Source organism: Xenopus laevis, chromosome 7L, assembly GCF_017654675.1.
Source record: "Xenopus laevis strain J_2021 chromosome 7L, Xenopus_laevis_v10.1, whole genome shotgun sequence".
Classification (NCBI taxonomy): domain Eukaryota; kingdom Metazoa; phylum Chordata; class Amphibia; order Anura; family Pipidae; genus Xenopus; species Xenopus laevis.
In genome coordinates, this window is record NC_054383.1 from 95,687,530 (window position 1) to 95,705,077 (window position 17,548).

Sequence of the window (17,548 nt, forward strand, 5' to 3'; positions counted from 1 at the left end):
CGCATTAGAACGGAGCAGTGAGGTTTTTTTTTTCTTCGTCTGGTGTGCCGATTTATGCGGAAAACCGTAGGAGTTTTCAGGTAACGTGATGGCGAATCACTTTTTTTTTTTTTTATGAGTTCACGTCTCTCAAGAATTTTAGCACACATGAAATTGTGGCCGTCCATCTTATCTTGATCCGCGGCTGTAGGGTTATGTCGGGACATGTGTCCTAACCATGGCTGTAAAAAATACGTTTTAAGGTTTTTTTTGCTCAGTATAAAGTTAGAGGGAAATAATAGGTTATATTTCAGCTTTTTTAGCAAATATAATGACGTCTGTGTTATTTCTTTACGATGCTGCGCTGTCCTGCCCACAAGCTGCCCTGGGCCAATGGCCATTCACCTTCCGTCCCTTTATTAAAGGGTTTGTTCAACTTTAAATGAATTTAAGTTCTAGAACGGCATATTCTAAACAACCTTTCAATTGGTACTCTTTATATATTAAATCTTTTTGGCTTCCTCCTCTTTCCAGTTTTCAACTCCCCCCCCTAGACAAAAAGCTATTGTTATGTGAGGCTACAATTGTTTTTGTTATTGATACGTTTTGTTCCTTTCAAACCCTCTCTTTTTCATATTCTCATATTCAAGCCATGCTTGGTTCCTATGACAAACCGGCCCCTAGCAACCAGGTAGCTGCTGAAATTCCAATCTGGAGAGCTATTGTAACAAAAAGCTAAATAATTGAAGCCATAAAAAAATTGAACACCAGTTGCAAATTGTCTCAGAATATCAATGTCTATACCATGCTAAAAGTTAATTTAAAGGAGAAGTAAACCCCTTATTAAAAAAAACCCTACCATACATATACACCCCTCCCCCAGCCTAGCTGCTACCCCAGGTAAATGCCCCTAACTTTTTACATACCCCTCGGTGCAGATTCACGGCATCGGAGTTCACCGGTGCCATCTTCTTCGGTCTTCATCGGTTCTTCTGTCTCTTCGGCAATTTTCATGACTTTCGGCGCAAGCGCAGTTGACAAGAACCCAAAGACTGCTCCAACTGTGTATGCGCTGATAAGGAACTTACTTCCCGATGAAGACCATAGAGAAGAAGATGACTGCGGTGAACTCTGATACCGTGAATCTGCACAGAGAGGTAAGTAAAAAGTTAGGTGCATTTGCAGGGGGTAGCGTTTTTTAAAATAAGGGGTTTACTTCTCCTTTAAATTAACTTTTAGTATGCCATAGACATTGACATTCTGAGACAGTTTGCCAATGGTTATGGTTTCAATTATTTAGCTTTTTGTATAAGAGCTCTCGTAAGGCCTATTTACAAATGCAAAGCTCTAAAATGCTATTCCCTACACACCAACTTGCATCTAATGAATTATACGCTAAACCTGACTTATGTGTTTTGTTAAAGTGTAAGCACATCGGTAAATTGCAGGCAAATTGAGGAGAATGGGATTTAGCATTAGCCTGTGATGACACAGGAATTCTGGATACACTTTCTGTACTGTGGGTAAAAAAAGAAAAAAAAAAGGCTAATTGTCTCAGAATATCACAGTCTATAGAATAAGTAAAGGTATTTTCAAGTTGAACTCCCCCTTCAAAAGGGATATTTGCCTTTAGAGCTTTCTAATCATTGCTCTGGTTTTTTTTATTACAGTTTGTAGTATTATGATGTTGCAAAACTCAAATTCTGTAAAACAAAAAAAGCTGACTTCTGTTGATTTACAAGTCAGCCCCAACACTCTTTCTATGACCTAAAGATTGACTTACAGTATAAAAAAGTAATAATTCTATTATAGACGCATCATTTTGGGCAGCATTCATCTGGGATAACTTCCAAAGAGCAAAAGCACATGCAAAAATTGTGTTTGTAGGATGGTGAATACGAGAAAGTAATAACAATTATATTAAATCTGAAGCCTTTCCCTTAGGCATTTTAATAGGCTCCCAGAAGAATTTCAGTAGTCTTGTAAGCAAAGCTATTCTTTTAGCATTGGCCTGTCTGGACAGATCATTTCTCCACAGTGCTTTGTTGTGATTTTACTTTCAGCTCACGTCAAACCACAGCTCACGTAGCATTGGGGCATCAAGTCTCAAAAAGAACTCCAAAAAACAAAGCGGTTGTTGTTACCCAAGATGGGACCTTTGCTAGAAACAGGAGATTACCTCAGTGCCTTGTGATTGAATGTAACTGATCTTGCCTTCTTATAAAGTTACAATAGAGTTTCATTCCTTTGCTAAAACCCGGGGTGTGGAGTTGGTACATAAATTCTTCAACTCTGACTCCGGCTCTGACTCCGACTACTCCGTTTATGGTACCTCAGACTCCTCTGTTTTTTAATGTACTAATGTATTTTCTCATGTTGATTGAAAGAAGTTAAGTACACAACATACAATCTCAGCAGTTTTATAGCTATATGAAGATGATGTCTGCTTTTGTGAACAAACCAAAGAACTACTGGCTAGGAAGCTAATGCACTAACCCGGAGTTCCCCAAACTTTTTTTTTTACCTGTGAGCAACCATAATATGTAAAAAGAGTTGGGGAGCAACATGAGCATGGAAAATTTTCCTGGCTGGTGTAAAATAAGGACTGGCAGCCTCAGTGGCATAACTAGATATTATGGGGCCCCACTGCAAATCATTTTTCAGGCCCTCAAAACATCTAGAGGTTGCCTTGTTTAATCAATATTTATTGAAATTGCATGTAAATTAGGGCCTCAATACCTCCTGGTCCCCTTTGCAGCCACAGGGTCTGCTTCCTCTGTACAGTAGTTATGCTCCATGGCAGCCTACAGGAGGCTCTGTTTGCCAGTACACCTGTATTTTATGCAACTAAATCTTGCCTTAAAACCATGAATTCAAAAATATTTCATAAGGAGGCTTTAAAGTATAAGGTAATAGAATTAGCATATAAAAAACCTGAAACCACTTTACTAGTTCAAAAATATCAATGTTAAAGGAGAAGGAAAGCTGCGGAGGTATTTTATTGCCAATAGATTAGCTGCAATAGTGCAAGCTAGAATGCTATATTTATTCTGTAGAATGTTTTACCATACCTGAGTAAAAAGCTCTAGAAACTTTTTGTTTAGGATAGGTGCTGCAGTATTAACATGGTGTGACATCACTTCCTGCCTGAGTCTCTCCCTGCTCTGGGCTCAGATTACAGCAGAGAAGGGGGGGGAGAGGAGCAAACTGAGCACGCTCTTGCCCAGGGCAATGAGGTTTAAGCTGAAGGCAGGAAGTCTGATACAGAAGCCCATGTGTACACAATAGAAGGAAAGAAATGCTGTGTTTCTTTTGACAGGGGACTCAGAGCAGCACTAATTTGGGGGTTTACTGGTATATTTAGATGGACCTTTCTGATAAGGCTTACTTAGTTTTAACCTTTCCTTCTCCTTTAAACTGTACACCAAAAAGACATTGGAAAAACCTAAAACGACTTCTATATTAATTGAACCTTGTATATACCTGTAGAATAGCTGTTAAATGCAATCCACAATTAACTAAAGTATTGTTCTTTGAAACAGAATTCCTTCTGCCATATCCTCCTTCATAGAAGCTCTTCAATCTGATTTGATTATTTTCAATGCTTCAGTGCATAATAGTTCAGCTGGCTTTTACACTAGTGAAACCGCTACAAGCTGGCCTTTATTCTTGTATCAGAGAAGAACTTAATGATTATTATCTGTGAAATAGGACATTGCATATTGTATTGTATTTTCTTTTTCAATACATTTTTGGCAACTCCAGATTGCTTCAGACTCCACAGCTCTCACCAAAACCAAGCACTTATTGTACAAATAACACTAGATTTGTAATTAAGAATTAATCTGTTGTTAATGTAATGCAGTTGTTTTACTGAGTTTATGATGGTGAGGTTTAAAATAGTATCTAATGTACAATATGTTGCACTCCCAAGCATTTAATTTTGTTGTTTTCAAATGTAGTTGATAATGGTGTCCTGTTTGGGAAACGATGGGATGATGAAGGTTCACAGAGAGGCTTCCGTTTAGAAATTGATACAAAAAAATCTTATAGCAAATTTAACTCTTCTAGTTCTGGCTGTTCAACTCCAAATGGGGGAAGAAAAAGAAAACTGGAAAGTAAAAACATTGGATGAAATTTTGCAAGAAAAAAAGAGGAGGAAGGAACAAGAAGAAAAAATAGATCCAAAGCACAACAAAAATGTAAGTATCGTATGTGTTATGTTCTTTTTAAAGATATATAAATCTCAAAGACTTTGGTGTGAACCTTATTCATATGAACCCCTATTTTATGTGTTGTCCTCTTTGCAGGCCACTCAATTTCTTTCACAGCAGATTTGGTAAAGCATAACAATTATTTTCTCTTTCCTGGACAGAAGTGTGAGCGCACTAATGCTTATATCTAGCTGGGTTGCAAATATTGTCTAGGGAATTGCTTGGCTGTATGCTGGAAATTATGCACCTGTAATAAATGGATTGTCCAGATATTCTTGGCCATGTAGTTGTAATATGGAGAGAGAGAAGAATGTTTGTTTAAAGAAACACCGCCATAAGATAATAACCATCTTAAAGGACCAATAGCTAAAATAATAAAAATCATTAATCTGACACACTGTTCATATCCTGTTTGTGTAATAACTCTTTATTTGAAGGGAAAATCCTGTTTTTGGCTGGAGGGGGCATGTTTATCAGCACTGTTCCCCATGCAGTTTTTTGCTTTTAAGGCTTACAGCTAACCCAAACACTCTGGTGGAGAAAGTCTCAGTACCTGTCCATGCAGCCTACCATACACATGAATAGAAACAGCCTGTTACCATTCATGACTACATTTCCTTACATTTTATTAATTTTATGAGATATAGACAATATAAGTGCTAGCCATAAATCAATCTTTTTTTTTTTGATTAAGGGTCTGTATAGCGCAGGTACACTTTTTTTTAACCCCAGTGTTTAGCATACACATTGCTGGTGGAGTTGGCAGAGTTGTGGCTGATAATCTAGATAGGAGTTGTTGGATTGTAGACCAATATTGCTGCAAGTTAAGGCAGTGCCACATAGTGTGGCGTGAAGTAGCTGAATGAGCTCCACATCTGAAACAAACGGGACACATTAGATTACATCTGGTTTAGCTTGGCTCTGGTGTAATCAGAGCTGTGGAGTTGGAAGCAATTTTGGGTATCTGGTGTCGGAGTCACCAAAAATGTACCGACTCTGACTCTTAATAACTTTAAATACAAGCTCTGGAAATATTAAATCAGATTTAAGAACTTCTAGAAAGGAGGATACAGTAGAAGCAATTCAAAGAACAATATTTTAGCTAATTTCAGATTGTATTTAAAGGAGACCTAGGATAACTGAAACCCCCTAATTTTGTATGCAATAATGTATACTATATGGTGCTAGTTTTGCTTGTTGCCAACCATTTATATTATCTTTAAAAAAAGGCTCCTTTATTGGAGCTTAGTAGGAGGGGGACAGCCAATCACAGCCCTGTAGTTACACAAGCAAAGACAGGCTTCAGTTCCATGTCAGGTCTGCCTAGATGCTGATTGGTTCCTATCCTACAGTGCAGTGTGCAGAGTTCCGCTGGCTCCCCTGCACAGCCTGAGAACTCAGCGGACAGGAAGTGGAACAGATGGGTGGGGTTGTAGGGTTTTTGCTGACATTTTCAATAAAGTAACCAGAAACAACTTTTTAAAGCACATTCCTACTATATCTAAAAGAGTGATGTACTGTTACGTTTTTGTCTTTTTTTTTTACTTAATATGTCTCCGTTAACAGCCAGAAATATACCAGGTTCCATTAATAAATAAGTTTTAGGTTTTCCAATTGTTTTTGGTTTATGTATTTTAACTTTGATTTTGTTTTAGAATTACCAAAGGATGTTTTATATTTTTTTTTAGCTTTGGCAGTGATAAAATGCTTTGTATGTTGTGTACTTAACTTCTTTCAAATAACATGAAAAATACATTAGTATGTCAAAACAGAAGAGCTGGAGGTACAGGTACCATAAATTGAGGAGTCAAAGGATTTATGTACGGACTCCACAGCCCTGGGTGTAATACGCTCTGTGTATCATATACAACTGCCTGTCCTTATAACCAATGGTGCACATGTGGTCATAATAAAAGGGGTAAGCTCCCCATTTGCAGCAAACATGGTGTCTAGGTGATTCTCTCCAAATATTCTGTTTCTACTTATAACTAAGGGATACATATGCTGGGACTCGCAAGGCCTCTGTCCATTGGTCATTAGTTACAAAAAACAGGTCCTTCTCCCAGGTATCCCTGCGTTTTATAGTTGTTGAACCTGAACTTTCATTAGCCTTTTGTACAAAGCTAAACGAGCACCTTTCTGTAGCACTTTTTGTAGAGATTCAAGTATAGGAAGGGAGCTGTCCTGATAACTTGCCTTTTTAGTGCGTTGCTAACTTGCAAATATATCAGCTTGCCTTTTTAGTGCCCTACTAACTTGCAAATATATCAGCCATAGTGTATTTAGTAAATGATACTGAGTTTTCAGCATAGCAAAGGTTTTAGGTGAGTCTTGTGCCCATACATCCGAGATAGTTATTACTCTGTTTAGCCAGCTACTTGGAGGATGGAGGTGAGCCAGATGCGAAAATGCCTTGTTCTTCCACAGGGAGGTCTGTGGGACATGCTGGGTAAATTTCATTAGATCATGTACCTTTTGCAAGGCCTGAGCTTGTGTGTAAAGCAGATTGTTACAAGGTTTATCACTGCTATTTAGTAATGCATCCCAGGGGAAGTTTTGAGACTGGTTTACTGCTGCCCATAGTTTTTCCTGGGGCGGGGGTTAAAAGGCTTGTTGGAGCACAGCCAATACATGTGTCATTTGAGCTGATAAGTCATATAACATATTCAGTAGTGCAAGCCCATCCTCACCTGGATCTAGATCTGCCCGAAATAAAGTTCCTAAGGACAGCATTAATGTTATTAAAAAGTCTTGTGGGTAGCCAGATCGGTTGTACCATAGCATATATAGAAGTTTTGGCATCACAACCATTTAGATAAGCTTTATTCTTACTACATGGCTGTGTGTGAGGCTTCCCAAAGATTTTATTTTATCTTTTAGCCACCAAAAAGCCTGGTTATGGAGAAGAGATGAGCAAGCAAGGGGCCCCTGTCCCTCAAGTATATAAAGGTGTAATTTGCATAGAGTTGAATTTCCTGTTCTATGCCCTCTACTATGCCCTGTAAGTTGAGACCCACAATGTTGTGTGCCTGTCGGGCAGGTTGGGCATAGGGCTCAATTGCCAGTGCAAACAAAAGGGGAGGAGAGGACACCCCTGCCTGTTCTCTCTTGCTATGGAGAATGGTGTGGTTAGGGTAGAGTTAACACACAGGGAAGCTTTGGAGGAAAAGTACAAGGGCTTAACCAAGTTCTGAAAGGGCCAAAAGTGATGACAAAAGTGGGGGAATGGTTTGTGCGGTCAAACACCTCCGCCTGCCAAGATTCAATGAAATGCTTGGGTTTGTCCACTTCAACCTTCTCAGGGAAGCCCACGAAGCGAAGGTTGTTCCAGTGGAGGCGGTTCTCCAAATCATTTGCCTTGGAGATTCTTCTAGTAGAGTAGTCGCTGGAGCTCTTATAGTCGCCCTGGGAGCAGGCCACATGCATCTTTCTGGTCACTCACTCTCTGCTCAACCACCGTTGTGTGCTTTTGCCAGGTCATGATTAATGATCGAGAGATCCAGCTTTATTTTATCTGTTTTGGAGCTGATGAGGCTGGTGCAGGTGTCTTTGCTCACTGTTATATCCTGCTGATTCTCTTGTAGTGAAGGCTTAGGAGCTGGAGGTGGCGAGGAAGGTGAAGGGGGAGCACCTATGGAAGTGTTGGCATCATCTTGCTTTTCTTCGCTGAACATTTTTCTAGCTTTGTAGCGGCAGGGAAGCCCGTTTTTGAGATTTGTTTTGCCCCATGAGGTAGTGGTTGCCAAGGCAGGTCTTCTGGAGCCATTTTTTGTGGCTTTGGGCCACACCCCATTATAATTTGGTTTCACCTTCTAAACACTTTGTTCGGTGTTTTCAGATTGTTCTCCAGAAATAGACTTTTTTTTCAATTGCTTTCCATCTTTTATTGTCTACCATTTTTAAACAATTTATGTTTAAAGTTTATGTTCCTGGTTCTGGTGTTTCAGTCTGGCAGCTCAGTAATTCAGGAGCAGATTCTAAAACCACTTTAAGGCTAAGGCCACACTAGGCGATTTGACTCGCGGCGACTTTTCGCCGCGACTTTTAAGCAATCGCTGGGGAAACTTTTGCGCTGGCGTCTATGGGAATCGCGACAAATCGCCAGCGTAAAAACACACGCGGCGATCTTTTCTCTACTGTCGCTCGAAATTGCCTCGCTAGGCGATTTCGAGCGACAATAGAAAAAAGATCGCCGCGTGTGTTTTTACGCTGGCGATTTGTCGCGATTCCCATAGACGCCAGCGCAAAAGTTTCCCCAGCGATTGCGGATTAAAAGTCGCGGCGAAAAGTCGCCGCGAGTCAAATCGCGGCGCTATCGCCTAGTGTGGCCTTAGCCTTAATGAAACTCCGGTATCATTAACCCCCCCCCTCAAGCTGCTTCAGAAAGACAAAAAACTAAAAAGTGTTGGAAGGTGAGCAACCCCTTTATTGTTTACAAAAATGTGGCTGCAATTAAATGTTTCTCTTTATAATTTTATAGGCTGATGATCGTGATTCTAAAAGAGATTCTCTTGAAGAGGGCGAGCTAAGAGATCAGAAGATGGAGATCACAATTCGAAATTCCCCTTACAGAAGGGAGGATTCTATAGAAGATAGGTACATGCATAAATTCATGGTTACACTCATTGGAAACACTGGAAATGAACACTCTTTGTTCTTTAATAAGTCTGTATTCCTGGCATTGTATATTTACTGCAACCAAAATATTTTGTGCATCTTACCATAATCATATACAAAGAAGTAACTTTAATTTTTCAATGTATATTTTATACATACCATATAGTTTAGGGTAGTAGTAGTAGTAGTTATAGTTTTTTTGGCTGTAGCAATAAAATAAGCCCCTTTCCTTCTATTTTCTTTCTTATCCAACAGTCTACTGCTGTGGACTTGACTTACATTAATACTTCTTAAAGGACCAGTAACATCAATTACTTAAAAAAAAAAAAAAAAAAAAAATTGTTTGTATAGAACGAAAAAAAAACCACAAGGACAAATTAAACTTTTAAATTGCTACGTCTTTGTTAAGAAATAACTTGCCGAAACTCCACTTGCGCTCCTCTTCAGAAAAGGCAATCTCCTCCCTGCTTTCCTTATAGGAGAAATCGAGCGCCTCATGATGGATCGTCGCTGTGACGCCTTTTTTGAAGAGGAGCACAAGCGGAGTTTCGATAAGTTATTTATTAATAAAGACTTAGCGATTTAATAGTTTAATATGTTTTTGTGTTCGTTCTATACTAACATTTTTGTTTTTTTAAAACAATTTGATGTTACGAATCCTTTAAAAAACAAATTTCATGGTCTCTCTTGCACTGATATAATGAATGTTTCTAAGACCCTTTGCTTCCCCCTTGTCTACCTGTACATTACTGGTCCAAGACCTTTGCACCCCCATGTTTTCCTGCACATTAATGCTCATTATGTATATGCTAAATAAGTTATGCCGATGAATGTTGTGTCTGATGCTTAATTAATCTTTCAGAGGTGAGGAAGATGAGTCCTTGGCTATAAAACCTCCACAGCAGATTTTGCGAAAGGAAAAATCACATCACAGAAAAGATGAAAAGAGAAAGGAGAAGCGCAGACACCGTAGCCATTCAGCTGAAGGACCTGCAGGTATTTAATTGTTTAGTTGCACATTTAGATTCAACATGCATAAGGTGTTAACTACCAGAACTTATTGAAAAGTGCCAAGATTGAAAGAAAACTTTGCAAAGGGAAGTCATATCCCTTAGAGATTCAGATACTGTATGTATCATGACCTGGATAAATGAGAATCTTCATAGACATCCCATAGAGGTGGTATTTTACTGGAAGTCAAAGATATCCATAAATAAGTCCATAACAGAATATTGGCCACTGTGAACTATAACAGCTCCTGGATTCTGTAAGTATATATTTTACCTAAAAAATATAGATATGTTTATTTATAGCTGTTTATTTATAACTGCTTATTTCTCCTAACACTGATTCATAAAAACAGTGCCAAAGATATAACCATCAAAATAGATGGAACATTTCAAAAAAATATGATAAAGCAGGACTACTATATAAAGCTTTCATGATTAGGGCCCATGTACACATTGTGAATAATACTATAAATACTGATTATCAGGCAAACCTATTCGTGTGAAGGAAAAAGACAGAGAACATGAGAGACGAAAGAGGCGCAGAGAGGAGCAAGACAAAGCTCGACGTGATTGGGAGAGACAGAAAAGAAGAGAGATGGCAAGAGAACATTCAAGAAGAGAGAGGTAATTATTAGACAGACATGCATGTCTATTTTGGTGTATGTACTGTAGATCGGAGTGCCAATATTTTCCTAATGTGAGGTCTACTTTTAGTGGTTGCCCAATTATGAGCTACATCCATAAAAGCATTGTTAGTATTTTGTTCCATGGAAAATGATTTATGAGAAAATGGATATTGTTATATTTAAACGTATTTCTTATGTAACCTTAATGTCATAAATATCTGAATGAAAAGCATGAAACAGGAGGGTGATTTAGCGGTTTGTTGACCGTGTCTTGAGATCTACTGATCACCAGCTAAAGGTCTACTGGACCTTTTGGACACTCCTGATGTAGATGGATAATGTACTGTAAGTGAGTTTAAGGGAAAAAATGATACATTTGTTCCAGTTGTTTAAAATGATTGGACCAGGTGGCAACATTTAAAAATTACTGCACTTGAATGAACTGATATTGTTCACCTAGTATGCCCTGGACAGATACCCATTTCACCTATTTATTTAAGATCCTTACAAATAGGGATGGGTGAATTTTTTCGCCTTGTTTCGCCGAAAAAATGACGCCCATAGACTTGTATGGCGGCGTGCGACAAAATAAAAAGACGCGCGTCAAAACAATTTCGCCGTGCAACAATTTTTTTAACGCCCTTAGACTTTAATGGCCGTCTGCGACATTTCGCTGGTGACGAATTTTTGACGAAACGGGTCAAATTCGCCCATCCCTGGCGGCGTGCGACAAAATAAAAAGACGTGCGTCAAAACAATTTCGCCGTGCAACAATTTTTTTAACGCCCTTAGACTTTAATGGCCGTCTGCGACATTTCGCTGGTGACGAATTTTTGACGAAACGGGTCAAATTCGCCCATCCCTACTTACAAACTGTTTTTTTTTTTAAGTCTATAAATACTTTTTACAGACTGTGCATCCAACATACATTTTAGGGGCTGCTTTACATGTAAAGCAAGCAAATTCTTTTGTCCTCAAACAGAGAGAAAATTTGCCAGCGGTCGGTTTGCCCAAAAAATGAGGTGAAGTTATTTTGTCCTATTTCATTGGTCACCCCCATCTTGAAAAAAAATTGGATTATACACATTTTTCGAAAGTATCTAAATCGTTTAAAAATGTCTCTAGGTATATGGCATTCTTGGTGCTCTTGTACAGGCTTTCTTTCCTGTTTTCTGCATAACCAGCATCTACTTCTTTGCACAAATGTTAAGAGTTGTGTGAGACATAGTAAAGCAAGAATGCAGAAAATTGCCCTGTTACTACAGCACCCATATAAAGTTATGCAAATGAACAAGAGAACAACCCAGCCATTTATGTGCAAGGGTGATTAAGGATCAAGGCTGATTTCTACCACATTGGTTCGTGGTCTACGTAGTGCGGAAAATAACAAGGGCCCAGTAACTTAACTAGTGAACGCGGGGCCCAGGTGCAGGCTATGCAGCCGGACCCTCCACTCCCCTCCGGAAGAGTTTTTGTTGTTTTTTTTGGCGGATTCGCGTTAACCGTCAGCTGGCCTTAGGGGGTGTGGACCCTGGTGCATTTGCACCCCTTCCACCCCCAGTAATTCCTCCGCTGCAAGGGCCAGACAGATATTGCTTTCAATAGTAATTACATTTACACCAGCATAAAATTTAGAGCAGGGTTCCCAATCTTTTTTACTCGTAAGCCACATTCAAATGTTGAGTTGTGGAGCAACGCAAGCATGAAACATGTTTCGTGAGGGTACCAAAAAAGGCTTTGATTGGCTATTTGTTGGCTCCTATGCAAACAGGCAGCCTACAGGAGGCTATGTTTGGCAGTACACCTGGTTTAAATGCAATCAAAGCCTTCCTCCAAGCCAGGAATTCAAAAAACACCTGCTTTGAGCCCACTAGGAGCAAAATTTAAGGAATGATGAGCAACATGCTTCACCCGTGCCACTGGTTGGGGATCACTGATTTAGAGAGCACATTCGACATGAGCTAGCTGGCTTCCAGTAATGGAATATTTCTCTGCAGATAGACCCGACAGTTTAGCATCAGTACCAGCTAATGTTTAGTTATTTCAAGTTGACATTTTAAATGCAAACAGTTTCCCTGTTTGCCAGTTGACCTCAAAATAACAAAACCAAAGATTTTCTGTCATTAAAACAGTAGAAAAAAGTGTTTAATGTAAGCCCTATTCATTGATCTTAAAAGGTGGTATACGGCCTTTTCAAAAACTTTAATGCCCCTTGCATGTCTTTATTGCATTATTTAAGAAAGTTCAAGATTATTTAGTTTTGGGACACTTAGGCAGTACAAACATTTTAAACAGTGTTTTTATGTCTCTTTCAACATAATGTGACCTTAAATATGGAATTTTAGGGGGAACTTTGATGTTTGCAGGGACCGCCTGGAACAGTTGGAGCGTAATCGTGAACGAGAAAGAAAAGTGAGGGAACAGCAGAAAGAGCAAAGGGAGTTGAAAGAGAGAGAAAGAAGAGCTGAGGAGAGGCGCAAAGAACGAGACCTCAAGAGAGAAGGTACCAAGCCCCATATATTACTCTTTCTTTCTTATTGTCTTGCTGATTTTTTCATGAACAGAATTCTATTTAATACGCATTCAATTGTCTTTTTCTTTCTGGAATTTTACATTGCAAGGGTATCCATGCTCTCTAGTAAACCATTTTCACTTCCTAATGTGAAAACTCCATGTGCAGTATCATCTTTTGAGGGCTGATGGTTACCAGATCATGTAAAGGACAGTTCTTGAAAGCTATAAGGGATAAAATGACTGTATTTTATTCAACTGTGCATTTGTTAGATGTGTCCCTATTTTTTTTCAGGTTATCTGGTAACTTTACATTTAGTACCTATCCAATGCTAACTATACAGTTGTATAGGTACTTTGTAGCCATTTTATATATTTCAATGAAATGATGTGTCATCCATATAGGTAAATATAGAATTAGTGAAACAAGATCTAGACTCTATAACTTTTTACAAAGGATGACTGCATCTCTGCAGAATGCTCCATGCTCTTTCAGGGTGACTATTTAACAAGAAACTTTGATTAATGTTTGGAATATTTTTCAAGTACAAAATATAATTTTGCATTGAGATTGAAAAGGTTTCTTTCTACTTTGGGGAAATGTGCAGAGCTAGTGCTTATTCAAGAAGCACTTTGCACCTGGATCATGGTCTTGATTTTTGAGGTGCCGTGCACAGTGGCATGCACTGCCTGCCATAGGGTATGCAAATTGGGTGTACCTATATACCGCCCACTGTTTGTCCCTTATAAATACAGAACTTCCGAATGCAGACAGTGATTATGGGCTGAGGGGGAAAGATCCTTGTGCTTCACACAATTTGACACCAGAGGTAGCGCAGGGCGCAAAGTGTGGAAAACATGGCTGCTTGCACCATTTTGCACCATGCTGCATCATTAAATTGCCTTCTACCTTTCACACATTACTTTATTAAGATATTTTCACTGTAGAGTCTTTAGTTTGACCATCCCTCTACTGCAGACAGCTACTTTAGTTTAGATGAGAAAAGAATAGGCACTATGTTTATTTTAATTGGTTATACATACCATCTGACCAGCCAGCTGTTGTTTAGTGCCCTGTTTAACAATCCAAACAGCAATAATCCACTTGTTTTGTGTCATGTAAATAGAGCAAGGCGCCTCTCACTTCTGGATCTGTCATTGCCCAGACGTTATAAGATCACAGGAAGTCATCAAGTGCAAAAACTAGACTTGAAGCTTACAGAGAGGGGAAGTCAATTTGCTCATGAAATACTCCTGTAACTCAAGGCAGTAACTGCCTGACTTGCCTGTTCAGACCAACCATCTTTTATCAGAATAATCATAAGGGAGGTCCCTTATCACTTACTCTGTACATTTTGGGATACTTTTTAAATATTTCAGGTATCGTCTAGCTAACTCTGAATAGGATATTTTCGCATTGAAGCATATTGTGATTGTGTCGTAATTTCACAAAATATAGTTACCAGTAGATAGAAAACATCAAACATTTCAATGTAGTAACTTCAGTTTTGCTCTACAACACCCGGCACACTTCAGAAATACTTTATCTCTACTGAAGACCTCGTGCTGGATACAGCTTGCGAAGTTGCGTTCTGAATCTGTAGTAACATGTCCCTACTTATCTGTAGTTATCGGTAGACAAATCTTGCTTCCCTGCTCTCACTAAGCCTTTTGGGTTCCTGAGCTCAGGATTCTTTTTCTGCAATAGATTGCTTTGGCAAATAAAATAAAATAAAAGTGCCAGGTTTAAGGTGGCAAGCTTTTTATTTTTGTCATAACCCCAAAAAATGTTTTTTTAAAAACCCATCCAGTAGCAAACCAAAGAAATCTATTGCAGAAAATGGAAATAACTTCAGGAATTCGTAAAACTATTTAATAAGGTTACATTTAGTAGTAGTTTTATTAGGGTTTTGTACCTACGGTCTGTGTAGGTTTAACCCCAGTGAAACATTCTTTCATGAACGAATTCCTTTTGGATTATTTGAACTGCTGTTGTGTGTAGAGATGCTTTTGATCTGTTAATGTGTATAGTATGTAGTGTCAACATTTGGCTTGTACTAATGGAAATGTAATTTTAGTATATAAAAGTGCATGGCGAATGAGATTTATAAATTTAATTGTTTAGCATCTCTACTATAACATATAAGTAGATGACTTCTGAGCCTAACTTTGAGAATATACAGAAGTTTATACACCCCCTGGCACAATTTGTAAACTGTTTACCATTTTGGAAAATATAAATGATCCTTTCAAACGCCATTCTTTTATTTCAGAACATTGATTCAGCTAAGGATATTTTCATAAAGAAGAGAGCAAAGGTGCCACAGTTAACCAATGTAAATAACTCACCACTCGAATTGGTGTTCTAGGTGCACTAGGCTCAAACCCTCGCTCAGAGGGCAGTAAACTGTTATTCAGGCAGACAGAAATGGACCACAGATACAAAAATTAAAAGCAAAATTTAAAAGTTGAAATACCGCATTTATATTGGCCCTATGCCTTGTGCCCAGTAGGCACTCTATCATATGCTAGCCCAATGGAGATGCCTGTATTTAACATTTTTTTCTACAAATATTGCTTTACTTTATATCTGTGGCCCTTTGATTTCCGAGAGTGCCAGTTGGCCCATTTCGGTCTGCATGAAAAACAGGTAAGGACATTTATCAGAGAATTGTGTGTGCCCTTTAGTAATCCTAATGATAACTGAAAACACAAAGCCTGACCTGATAATAAATTGGACCCTAGCAACCAGATTGCTGAAATTGCAAACTGGAGAGCTACTGAATTAAAAGCTAAATAACTTAAAAACCACAAATAAAAAATGAAAACCAATTGCAAATTGTCTCAGAATATCACTCTCTGCATAATACTAAAAGTTATTGCAAAGGTGGACAACGCATTTAAGCACTGTTCAGACTGATGAAGAAAATGAGGCATTCTCTTGGGTAGACTAAGAAAGAGTTCAGACACAGCTGTCTGGAAAATTAATTTGGGATGCAAAGAAAATTGACAAGCTGCTTTTACTGAAACACAGACTTCTCTGCAACAAAGTGCAGTTGCAGTGTCAGCATGCACAGTAACAATATTTGCCAGAAAAAGCCGTTGCTGCACCAACACCACAAAACTGCACACTTACAATTCATCTAGCAGCATCTAGAGAAGCCTCAAAACTTCTGGAACATAATAATTTGGCGTGATGAGACTAAAACTGAACTTTATGGCCACAACCATACATGCTATGTTTGGAGTCTACAATGAAACATTTAGCTGGATTTCTGCTGCTTTGGGTGGTGGATGATCTGCAGCAGTAGAAGGAATTTACTCAATATTGATGGCAAGATGAATGAGCATACTATCAGAAAATATTGGAGGAAAATTTGCATTGATCACTAGGAAAGCTGCTCATGGGGCACACTTGGACTTTCTAACATGGCAGTGATCTAATACATAAGGCCAAGTCGCTCTTTCTGTGGCTGCAGCAGAAAAAAGTGAGTGGTCATAACAGTCTCCTGACCTCAACATCATTGAGCCAGTTTGGGAAGATCTCAAACAATGCAGTTTGTATTAAACAAGCAAAGAATTTAAAAGCGAAGGAAATTTCCAATCTATGGGGGTGCCAATTGCTAGGGCACCCCCCAAGGATTGTAATGAATTACCTGATAACCCAGGCTCGTGCTCCTGCTAGAATAAAACTGCACCAGCCCAGTATACTTGTGAGCGAGTGATCATCTTTGCCCAGTAGAGCGAAAAAGCCATCTTTTTTTAGTTAAAGACTGGCTTTTAACTTTACAGTGTGAAGAAAGAAGGAAGAGAATGGCTCTCTCACAAGTACCCAGGGTCAGTGCAGTTTTCTGCTAACCGGAAAACCAGCCCGAACTACCAGGTAAGTCATTACAGTTCATGGAGGGGGGATGCCCTTACATTTGGCAACCCCCTGTGGACCTGGAGGCACCCTTTAAGGACCTGGAGGCTTTTTGCCAAAACAGATGGGCAGCATTACTGCCTTATTCACAACTATCAGAATAGACTGCAAGCTGTCATTAATCTTAAAGGGGCAATGCATGATATTAAGAATTATGGGAAACCTTTTGAACATGACCTTTTTATAATTTGTGTATTTACTACACTTTGTTTAATGATTGTGCTATTATGTATTACATATACCTAATCATTTCATTTGAATCACATTGAAAATATAGAAATGTGTTTTGTCTGATCTTTCGTGTTTTCTTACACACATCTTACAAATTCTGTCAGGGATATGCACATTTCTCCAAGTCTTACGCTATGCCATCCTCCGTTGCAAGGTTCTTAAATCCAGGTTTCAGGTGGGTTTTTGCGCAGTTTGTTCAGCAGCAGTTCCATAAGATCTGGCCTGGTTTGGCCTCTGCTGAGAGCAATATAAAATTTCCTAAAGTTGATGCCATATATGAACAAGCAGGCAATGTCTAAGGCATAAAACATGTGTTTCATTGCTTATTTTACAAGAAGAATGCATTGCTGGCATTTCATGATAATGACGGTTATAAAAATAAAGTTAAAATCCAAGCCTTTCTTGCACTTGTCAGTTTAGTGTGCCAACCTATATAAC

At 38.8% G+C, this 17,548-nt stretch overlaps 1 protein-coding gene across 1 annotated transcript; it reads left to right on the top strand.

The window, feature by feature from the left end:
• Nucleotides 1–17,173, top strand: cdk11b.L (cyclin-dependent kinase 11B L homeolog). Its single transcript, NM_001094692.1, is given in 7 exon segments — nt 1–80; nt 4,051–4,181; nt 8,674–8,789; nt 9,673–9,806; nt 10,306–10,444; nt 12,792–12,949; nt 15,231–17,173. Coding segments are annotated over 6 exon segments (666 nt in total). The 5' UTR covers nt 1–80; nt 4,051–4,070; the 3' UTR covers nt 15,239–17,173.
• Nucleotides 17,174–17,548: the final 375 nt, after the last annotated feature.